Raw genomic sequence first — 10564 nt, 5'->3', positions numbered from 1 at the left:
CCCCCCCGAGGCCTCCGCCCCGCCCCCCCGAGGCCTCCGCCCCGCCCCTAGGCGCACACCCGCCAAAGCGGTGGAGTGAGCAGCTGCGCCCGCTTCCGCCTGCCCCACTGGCCAGCATCCCACGGTTAACAAACGATTGTGTTTATTGACAAGTTCATACATCAGTACAAACGGGCACTTTAAAAACAGCCGCCGCCCCGTGCAGCCGGGTAGGAGGCGGAAAGCGCCGCGACTTCGACAAAGTAGAAAAGTTATAAATAAGGGGTTTTTAAAACTGGGCAGGGGCGACTCTGGAGTGGGGCGGCGATTGCCGGTGGCCTCAGACATGCAGAAAGGGACGGGGCGCCAGCCGGGCCACGAGCCCCCCCCCCACCCACCCACAAGAGTCAGAGGGCAGGAAAAGGGCGGCCACGTTCTCACAAACCTCAGGCGGAGGGTAGCTCCCTCCTCGAGGAGGACCTGGCCCAGAAAGCGAACCTGAGTCCCACCTGCGGTGGGCTGCGGCTAGTATGCGGGGTAGGGGCGCAGCGAGTACGGGCCCGCCGCCAGCTGTGGCAGTTCCGGGGCCACGCGGTGGTAGGAGTGGGGGAGGGCCAATTTTGGAGCAGCTCAGACGCACTCAGGCTGATGCCCCGCAGCTGGGCACCCTTCAGAACCCACTTCTTTATAAGCCTCTGCCTACGGCACAGCAGCACAAGTGAGGGGGCTGTCATGACCTGACTTACCTGGAGCAGAGGGGAGCAGTAGGGCCCAAAGACTCCTTCCTCACCTCTTCAACTGCCTCATGACTTGGTCCTACTCTACCTCCTACGGTGCCCTGTTCACTTACCCTCACCCCTAACTACTGCCCTTTTAAATTCTAACCTATCCCCTCACCTCTGCCACTTACCTGTCCCACCGACCACTTTTCCAGTGTCTCCTTTGGCCCCTGCACCTCCCTCAACTCAAACTCCAGTATCCAGCACACCCGTGGGTGCCCAGCACTGCCTTTGAGGAGGCTCCTTCTACCCAAACCAGGTGTCCTATGGGCTATCTCCTATCAGCGAGGCTGTGGACACCAAGAATCCAGAATCTGGGTTCACTCAGTGTGTTCCACCCCTTTTTCTGCACCCTGATGTGTGTTCCCCATAAGCCAGGGTGGTGAGGCTGAGGCAGGATGTGAGGAAACCAGGCACACAGCAGCCAGCCAGATGCTCTAGCAACCAACACTCAACTGCGTGTGCGTGTGTGTGTGTGTGTCTATGCATGCATGTGATCTCATCTGCATGCTGTGCAGGGGTGTGTGTGTGTGTGTGTGCATGTGATCTCATCTGCATGCTGTGCAGGGGTGTGTGTGTGTGTGCATGCATGCATGTGATCTCATCTGTGGCTGAGATCCTCAGGAGGTGGGCCAGCGCCCTGTAAACGAGGGACATTCCAACACAGGCTTCTGACTGAGCATCACTCAGGATGCAGGGAGAAGGTTACCTCTGGACTCCAGCAGGTGGCTGGGGTCCAGGGCTGGAGGACAGGGAAGGACAAGGGGCTGAGGAAAGGAGACCAGAGCTTCATGTTTGCCCAGCTGAGGGCTTACTGTCCCGCAGCAATGTCTCACAGCTGGCTCAAGTTCTGGCCAGGAGAGAAAGGGGTCACAGGGAGAGACAATGCTGGGCCCCTCTTGGAGGGAGAATGGAAGTGGAATGTAGGGGCTCAGGTTCTAATACCAACTCAAGTCCCCTGGTGGCTGGGGACACCCTGGAAGGCCAGATGGCTCTGCCTTTCTGACCTGCCAGGTATTGGGGAAAACCACCCTGCTTTGGCAGCCAGGGGAGTGCAGCTGGTGTGAGAGGGGAAGTGGAGGTAGAGGTGAAGGCCCCCAGTTGGCTGAAGGGCACTGAATACCACATGACCTGTCACCTCGACCCGAGTACCCTGTGTATGCTCCACCCCAGGGAGCTGATCCCTGCAGTAATTTCAAATGGCTTCTAAGAGAGGGCCAGCCCTTCCCAGATTCCTAGATGGGGCAGGCTGCCCTCTTACCCCTCACAGCACCAAGATGACAAAGACCCAAGACCCGTCCCTGCCACTGGAGGGGCTGTGGAGGCAGGAATTCCAAGGAAGTGAGGCAACAGTCAGGGAAATAAATTAATAAATACAGGCACCCCACGAGGAGTGGCTGGGAAGGCTGCTTCACCTCTCAACACTGCTCCCTGCTTTCCACTCCAAGCAGCCCTGCAGGTTTTGGTGAGTGGCAGAGGGTCTGCAGTTTGGAATGGCTGGGGCATTCATTCACTTGGGGCAGGCTTCTGGAACTCAGAGTCTGCTTTCCATGCGCCGCTCCACGGCTCGAAGCAACAGTTCTGAGTATTGCTCCAGCAGGGCCTGTGTCTGCTCAGCTCCCACAGCCCCAGGGCTGCTGCCTGGGCTGGACAGTGCTACCCCAGCCAGGGCTTCCAGCTCCTGTCGCACTGAAGAGAAGGTGTCTCTGAGGAGCTGGGCAATCCGACTTTGCTCTGCTGAGGGCATCTTGCAGCCAGTCACCTGAAACAAGACCCCAGGAAGTAAGGTGGAGGACACACAAAAGGGAGGGGCCCTACCTGGGTCCAGCCTGCCTTAGAAGAAGGGACTAACTGGGAATTCTACCTGCCAAGATCATCATGTATGACATGTGGACATGGGATGCAGGCAGACTCTGGGGGTGACCCCCAAGGAGAAGCCCATCAGATTACAGAACCATCTACATCTTGTTAGCAACTCCTTATGACAACTCAGGCAGAATCAACTTTCTCTGTCAAAGTTTAGCCCTCCTGGACTATTCCCTATGTCTCAGGAGGCCAAATAATTTGTGGGTATAAAAAGGATGCCATTAATAATTAAACTGGGACAATGGCATAAACGGATTGTCCTGAGCCAACCAGCTGTGATCTCTCCATGCCTCATCTCCTGAGGGAAGTCTCCAGCTCTTAACCAGAAATGACCGCAGATGCCCGGTTCAAGAGGCTAGCCTGGCCTCTAACCCCCTCACCTATGCTGCCCACGATGTTCTTGGGTGTTCCACTGTGTCAGCACAAGAGCCTTAGCATACCATTCTGGACATGGCTATTCAAACACCCAGCACTACTGACGTGCTCACCTGCCTGCCAGGGGGGCGCCGAATACCCACCGAGTGGTAGAGCCGCACGGCCTGGTGCACGCTGCTGCGGAGCTCTTCCACCAGCTGCTCACACTGCTCCAGGCTCACCGCTGGTTCTGAAAGAGATGGATACAGCTCAGTGCGGCCCAACTTGCAGCCCTTTCAGGCCTCCCCACCCAAGACACTCAGAGCAGGAGAGACCTAGCCCTCAGCAGCACACCCCCGACTTGCCCTCAGTCCCTTCCTCTTGCCTTCTCTTCCAACGGCCTCCCCAACACCACACAAAAAAGGTCCAGAGGAGAGGGACAGCCCCAAGTCGAGAAGGCACTGAATGGGCAAGTGGGTCACAAGGAAATCATGAAGGTTAGCAGGAGTGTCTCACCATCAGGGGTGTGACTTATGGACCTGAGACAGGAGCAGACAGGACGAGAAACACCAGAAGCTGAACGCACAGCAATGGGATGGAGCCAGAGAGCAGCCACCAGAGACAGGACAGAGAGGAAGGGGCAGGAGAGGACAGTTAGGGAGCTGTGCACACCTGAGTCCTGGCTCAGGGCTACCCCTGGCTTCGTGCAGTCCATGGGGTTGAGAGTCTTCTCAGGGGGTGGGGGCTGCAAGTTTTCAGGGCCTTGGAGGAGGCTGCTGACTGGCAGTTGCTGGGCACAGGGGTGGCTGGGCCCAGGATGAGCCTGGCAGCCTGTCCGAGGCTTGGGAGTGGTGCCCTCCCCCAAAGAGGCCCATCTCTCAGTTGTACTGTGAGCTTTTCCTAGGCCCACTGGGAAGCCAGGTTGTTCTGCCTCGCCAGGAACCCGGCCTTTGGTTACAGGTGAGAATGCAGCCAGGGTAGGACGGTCAGGCAGTGGTTTGGGGATGTCCAAAACCAGGTGAGCCCGGCTAGGCAGGGCCAGCTTGCTGAGTGGTGAGACTCGGATAGGGGCAGGAGCTTGAGGTTCAGAGACCAGGCTCAGGTTCTCCCCAACAGAGATACTGCGGGATATCTTGGCCATGGAACTGGTGGTGGGGTTCTGGTAAGAGTGGGGCCGAGACAGACGGCCATCAGCCAGGGGCAGGGAGCCCAGACCATCCTGAGCTTTGATTTCCTGAGAGAGCAATAGGCCTGGTGAAGGGGCCTGTAGACCAGTCTCATCTCTTTCTGCAAAGGACACAGAAGTATACACAGGTCAGGTGGTAAGAAAGGCATCCCAGGTACCAATGCCCAATACCTAAGAGCTGCTGTTCCCCTCCACCTGCCCATTAAGGGACACCCAGTGGCCAGCACAGTGACATATCAGGGCTACACCAGGCCCTCCCTCCTCCAGCATGTACACCTGTTCCGCACTGCACACTGCACCCTGGCACCGAGCCCAGCAAGCTCCTCACCCTGTGGCACCAGACTATGCACAGACTGGGCTTTCTGGAGTCCAGATAAGGGGCTGGCTGTAGCCACTCTCTTGGGAGCCCAGCTGCTGTCAGGGTTGAGACGGCATCGTGACAACAGCACAGTGGCGGCCTGCTGGGGGCTGGGATTGACAGAGGACAGGTCTGCCTCCGGGGGTGCTCCAGGGGGACTGGCACCATTGCCTCTCGGATGCTTATCAGATGCCTGTGGCACCTGGGCTGGTCTCCACATCAGTGCCAGGCTTGAGGAGGACGGGGATGGTTCCCTACAGGGAGGAAATGTGGAAGAAGGCCCAGAGAAGGCTCAATGCTCCTCCCTGCCAAAATGGTGAGAAACTCATGGCACTAAGGCACTAGGAGAGAAGGACAAGCACAAAGCCAGACAGGGCTGGGGTAAGGCCGGTTAGCCCAGAACCAAGTGTGAAAACACCCCAGGCATGAAGAGACAGAACACTGGAGAGGAGAGGGCAGCAGCACTGGGAGGCCAGGAGAGCCGGAGCTGCTGCTGCTGCTGTGTGGAGGGGGTCTCTGTACCTGAGTGGGCGGGTCTGCACTTTTAACAGGAATCGTGAAGAGATGCTCCGAGACTCTGACCTCTCTGGCACCTGCACTGGGGCCCCTACCAGGGTCAGAAAAATCATGAATTGGGGCAGAAACCAAGCCCTTGGCCCAGATTTTGCTTCCCTGAGAAGGAAAGCCCAGCCACTATCTATACCCTGGAACGCTCCTCTCAGGGAGGCAAGGAGGGGAGAAGGGCAAATTGCAGGCACTAAATGCTGGCCCTCTGACCACACCTGGAGCAGCTCCATTGGCCAGAGTCTCAAAGTGCTGTTTCAGAAACTGCTCCTGGTCTGGGGTCCAGGGGCTTCCCTCCTGCAGCCCATAGGAGGCCGTGCCTCCCTCCTCTTCCTCCTCTTCTTCATCACCCTCAGCTGGCTCTTCAAGGTCTGAGGAGATGCCATCCACACTGAGGGGCTCTGTGCTCTCAGAGTCTGGTGTGGGGAGAAAAGAGAGGCATTGCACTGCACCCATCTGTTGCCAGAGGCTTCCCGCACCTCAGCCCATGAGCCCTCCCTCCCGGCTGCAGCCTCACCTTCAGTGGGGTGCTCGGGGCTGGAAAGGCAGCTGCTGCTGTAATCCACAGAGCAGGCACTGTCGGGGCTGTGCTTTTCTGAGCTCCTGCTGCCTGGGTACACTCTTCCCAGAGTTCCCCGGGCTGGAGCCTGCACCTGGAACTCACTGCCAGGATTCCAGCAGGGAGAAGAAAAGGCAGTAAGCATGGGTGAGCAGCATTCCAGCTGGACTCCTGCCTGTGATCAGGGTGAGGGATGAGGCAGCGGTGAGCTGGTAGGTAAGCCCTGAGGATCCTGGGGGCCAACCCTCCCCCAACTAAACAACACTCAGGAAGAGGGGAAGACAGGGGGCTGCACGGCCCACAAGGTCTGGCCAGGGCAAGATCCTTGCCTGGCATCCATGGTGGGGCTGTCACTTGGCTCCGGGTAGACAATATCATCTTCAATGGGTGCAGGTTCCAGATCTTGGGGAAAGACCCCTTCCTCTTGTGACAATAATTGGATAATATGGGGGCAAGAACAGGGTTGGGAAGCCTGAGGCCGAGTGGGCTTTTCATTCTGGGAACACACAAAGGGACATCACTAGAGCAGCTGATGTGAGAAGAGGTGAAGGATGAGGCAGTGGTAGCTGGTGGGTAAGCCCTTAGTGACCCTCCCTTTGGAGAAGAGGTGGAGGTGGGTAAGGATGTGGTGTGCACTAATTCTGGGGGAAGCAGAATACTCTAGCTCTGAGGACAGACACCAAGAAGCCAGGCTGGGCTCCAGTTGTTGATGGGAACTTCTATATTAACACTCTGGGCTGCCAACCTCCAGCTACCACTTCATACCAAGAGTCCTTCAAGAAACCCAGCCCAGGGCAAAGGCCACTTTTGCCTCTCTATCCCAACTGCTCCCCTGCCTGCCCTGATGACCAAACCATACAGCCTGGCCAGCCCTGTCCTGGCTTTGCAGTTCGGTTAACCATGCGCCACAGAGGCAGACCAAGTAGACTGGACCAGAGCTCAGGTCCCAGCTGGTGGCAAAGGCTGCCTAAGGCCCCCTGGAGTGCTCTAGAGCACTGAGAGAAAGCTGGCTCACCTGGCTAGCGAGTGAAGTCTCAAGGGCCTGCTGCTCGTGCTTCCCAGGACCAGATGGGATCATGGCCAGCGAGTCCTGGCGAGGGCCCCGTGGGCTTGGGGCCAGTGTTTCCAGCTGCCGCAGGTCTAGCATGGATCGAACACTCAGCTCCACACCAGGCTGAGCCCAGCGCCCCCTTCTTTTGGGTCCTGGGTTGGCTGCAGGAGCTGGGTCCAGGAACCCCACAGTCTCCTGTGCCTGGTGGGAGGTAGTAACAACCACACGTTAAGATCAACAAATATCCATATATCCCTTACTGTGTGCCTGGCATGTTACACTTACTAGCTTACTTCATCCTTACAGCAACCTTTTGAAAGGTTGAAATAGGCACTATTGGCTTTTTGTTTTTGTTTTGAGACAGAGTCTTGCTCTGTCACCCAGAATGGAATGCAGTGGTGCAATCTTGGCTCACTGCAACCTCCGCCTCCCAGGTTCAAGCAATTCTCCTAGCTCAGCCTCTTCAGTAGCTGGGACTACAGGCACCTGCCACCATGCCCAGCTCATTTTTGTATTTTTAGTAGAAATGGGGTTTCATCATGTTGACCAGGCTGGTCTCGAACTCCTGACCTTGTAATCCACCCACCTCAGCCTTCCAAAGTGCTGGGATTACAGGCGTGAGCCACCGCGCCCGGCCTGAAATAGGCACTATTATAATCCCTGTTTTTCAGATGAGGAGACTGAAGCACAGGGAGCTTAAGTGACCAGTCCGCATCCCACAGACAGTAAGTGGCCTGCAGGTTAGTCTGGCTCCAGAGTTCATGCTCTTAGCTGCATTCTACATCCTCTGGCACAGGAATCTCTAGTCTCAGCCTTCACCTGGTGTCATGGATGCCTCAGAGCTGGGAGTCTCTAAAAGTGTCCCAGCTCTGAGGACAGCCCCAGCAACAACCACTTACTACCAAGAGTCCTCCAAGAAACCCAGCCCAGGGCCAAGGCCACTTTTGCCTGTCTACACCAACCACTCATTCTGCCTCTCTCTACCCCAACTTCTCCAATGGCTGGAGGCCCCAAAGACCCTTCACAGCATGGAGGACTAACCTATAGCCCAGGCCTGAGACCCCTGGCCTGGCCAGGGTACACTAGAGCCACCACAGTGCCATCACTTTGTGAAACTGTTGCTGACAATGGAAGGTCTTGGTGTTTGGGGACTTGCTCGGAACACCTTCATCCCCCTCTGGCCACCCTACAGCAGTCGCTCAGTTACTGGTCCCCTCGTGGCCTTTTCCCTCTAACTATTCTGGAAGTTCTCTGCTCACCTCCTAACAAGGGTCTTTAGAACTAGCTTCTCTAGATCTCTGCTCTCTGGATTCTTGGTTTCCTGCACTATAGCTCTCACTATTTGGCTAAGAGGCCCTTTGTCCATTCCCCACCTGGAGCTGTTCTCTGATGAGATTTACTTCCAGGCACCATGCAGCTGAAGCAGCAGCACCTCCCTAAGTGCTAGGCAACCCCGTGCTCCACCCACCTCTTCTGGTCCTCATCTGAAGGAAATACCTGGGCTCTCTTCATCCCACACCCAGGACTGGCCCAGTGCTTCAACTTTCCCTACAAGGCCTTCCTTGGACACAGGAGTGTGGCATGTGGGCAGCCCCCATGCCCCAATATCCTACCCGGCCCGGAGAGCCCTGCTCTCACCTCCCCTTGCCTCCTGTAACCTTGGAAGAACATTTTAACAATGGTGACTCACCCGACTCATCTCCCAGTGGGACAGGCTTCGGGGCAATGCTGGGTTGGGGACCAAGGCTAGAAAGAAATAGGCAGTCAGAGGGAGTGTCTCCTGCCCACCCACCCCTGGAGCCCTGGCCCCATCAGCTCATACCATGTGACCACAATGATGCCTCAGTTTCCTCAGCTCACACTGCTCTCCCCACAAAGTCCCAGAAAAAGCATATCTAGCCATTATACCAACTAGGGTCTGTCTGGCCCCACACCCAACTGCCACAGACCCAGCTCCTTCTTGGTACTCTTGGCAAGGACGGGCAGTGCTGGAAGTTCTTCTTCAGTCCCCTCATCTTCTCCCTCCTTGTCACTGTCCGATGAGAGAGCCGGTCCAGGAGAGACCATCAATGGGGCCTGGTGCCTGAGTCCGAGACAAGGAAGGGCATGGGGAGACGGACTCAACAGGGGGTGAGGGGACTCAATGCGAGGAGAGGCTGACCTCATGGATCCTTGTGTGAGAGGTATTGGGAGACAGAGTTGCTGAATGGCAGGCCCAGAGCATGGAGGAAGAGCGCTGAGGTCACAGCAAGCCATCTGCACACCCACCCATCACTTGCCCACATTCTGTTCTCACCGGTGGGGTCCAGAAGCCCTTTGGGGAGAGGATGGTCCTTGCTGCTTGCTGCCCCGCTGACGCTGGCGTAGCTCAGCCAGACGCTGCCTCATGCTGATGGTCATCTCAGAGCTCAGGCGCCACACAAATATACAGCTGGGGTAAAGCCACAGAGTTGGGTGAGACAGGGAGGACTCTGAAGGGGGCAACATCATTCGTTCCCCTTATCCATGGCTGGGAAGGAGACCATAGCCACCCTCCAGGTCAGGTATAGCCAAGGGATATCCCTGTTAACCCCAATTCCCAGAGACATTGCTGAGATGAAGAGAGGGGAGGGCAGGGTGCTGTGGCACAGTAAGAATTTGTCTCTCAGGGAAGCTGGCTTCTGCTCACCTGTCCCCAGACACAGAGATGAGATGTTTGCAATCATTACTAAATTTCATGCCAGTGACAATCTCTGTGAAGAACAAAGAATATGGTCTATAAACCACCTTGAATTCCCAACCAAGTTCACTCAGTCCCAATAGTGGACACGGGGGTTGGCTGCAGGGTAGGAGCAGTAGCTCTGCAGGTCCCAAGAAACTAACAGAAGAGTGAAGTTCCAGGGGTAGAACTCACTCAGGTTCTACGCAGGTATCAGTTTCTACTCAGGTATTTAGGTTACACTCACCTGAGTGCCCAAACATGGTGGCCACACACTCGCCTGAGGAGAAGTCAAAAATGGAGAGGTTCTTGTCAGAACAGCTGGTGGCAATGTAGATCCCTGAGGGGTCTGTCTGCACCTGAGGAGCAGGACATACAGCTGGAGGATGTGGGAAGTGCCAGTCCCTCCCACCTGGTACCACCCTGTCCCCAAGCCCCTGTCCGGTGCCCCCTCCTGGGTCCTTACCTTGATGAGTGTGCCATCCTCACCCTGTGACCCTTTAAACAGCTTCTTCTGCTTCCCGCTGCTGATGTTAAATATCCTGTAAGAAACACACTCTCTTTCACATGTGGAGGCTGTGAAGGTAGAGCACACCTGGGTAATGGAAAGGCCAACATCCACCCCTGGCCTATGCTCTCTGGGGGCCACCACCGGCAGCAAATGGGCTACCACCTCTTGGGTGAGGCAAAGTACTGTAAACTCAAGGGGGTACAAGGTCCAGGACAGAACAACAGATGTGGGAACTTAGCTGCATGGAGCTGACCCCCTAGGGCAATGAAGGAATGTGGGTAGAGAGTCTGAGAAGGAGACACCCACCGAATATTTCGGTCTTGGCAGCCGATGGCCGTGTACTTCCAGCTGGGCTCCACATCCATGTCATAGAGGGTCGTCTTCCGCACCACGTGGTGTGTCCGTGTGAACTGCACTCCATCTCCAGACTGCAGGGGCAGAGTATGTGGGCAGGCCCACACCCAGATGCCTCACCAGGCCCCAAGAGTCCAACTTGCGCCTCCCTTCACCTCTTGTAACCTCACGCAGGGGAATGGTAGACTCCGCCCTGCCCCTGCCCCTCAGGAAAGCCCCGCGTCCTCACCTTTTGCGCAGTGCGGAAGTAGATGCTCTTGTCTGCTCCACAGCTGATCATGCGGACTTGCCCATCGCTGGCTATG

The 10564-nt window shown here is 56.6% G+C and overlaps 1 protein-coding gene across 6 annotated transcripts in view; it reads right to left on the bottom strand.

The window, feature by feature from the left end:
- Positions 1 to 120: 120 nt before the first annotated feature.
- Positions 121 to 10564, bottom strand: part of MAPKBP1 (mitogen-activated protein kinase binding protein 1) — a 52865-nt gene continuing 42421 nt past the window's right edge. For 3 of the 6 annotated variants that reach the window (XM_012462439.3, XM_064374884.1, XM_064374885.1), the window contains 17 exons: positions 10489 to 10559; positions 10212 to 10333; positions 9861 to 9936; positions 9642 to 9753; positions 9365 to 9428; positions 8993 to 9127; positions 8646 to 8779; positions 8387 to 8442; positions 6661 to 6897; positions 5975 to 6141; positions 5604 to 5749; positions 5305 to 5502; positions 5045 to 5129; positions 4493 to 4776; positions 3651 to 4265; positions 3113 to 3228; positions 121 to 2520 (listed from right to left, as the gene is read on the bottom strand). In XM_012462439.3, coding sequence (XP_012317862.2) covers positions 2293 to 2520; positions 3113 to 3228; positions 3651 to 4265; positions 4493 to 4776; positions 5045 to 5129; positions 5305 to 5502; positions 5604 to 5749; positions 5975 to 6141; positions 6661 to 6897; positions 8387 to 8442; positions 8646 to 8779; positions 8993 to 9127; positions 9365 to 9428; positions 9642 to 9753; positions 9861 to 9936; positions 10212 to 10333; positions 10489 to 10559 — 2846 coding nt within the window. In that variant the 3' untranslated portion in view covers positions 121 to 2292. The remainder of the gene's footprint in view (positions 2521 to 3112; positions 3229 to 3650; positions 4266 to 4492; positions 4777 to 5044; positions 5130 to 5304; positions 5503 to 5603; positions 5750 to 5974; positions 6142 to 6660; positions 6898 to 8386; positions 8443 to 8645; positions 8780 to 8992; positions 9128 to 9364; positions 9429 to 9641; positions 9754 to 9860; positions 9937 to 10211; positions 10334 to 10488; positions 10560 to 10564) is intronic. The other 3 variants (XM_012462442.3, XM_012462443.3, XM_012462444.3) reach the window with 2 other exon arrangements.

Source organism: Aotus nancymaae, unplaced genomic scaffold, assembly GCF_030222135.1.
Source record: "Aotus nancymaae isolate 86718 unplaced genomic scaffold, 86718_ANA_hifiasm-v0.15.2.pri h1tg000011l, whole genome shotgun sequence".
Classification (NCBI taxonomy): Eukaryota; Metazoa; Chordata; class Mammalia; order Primates; family Aotidae; genus Aotus; species Aotus nancymaae.
Note: the sequence above shows the minus strand (reverse complement) of the source record. Positions and strands in the feature narration are given on the sequence as shown.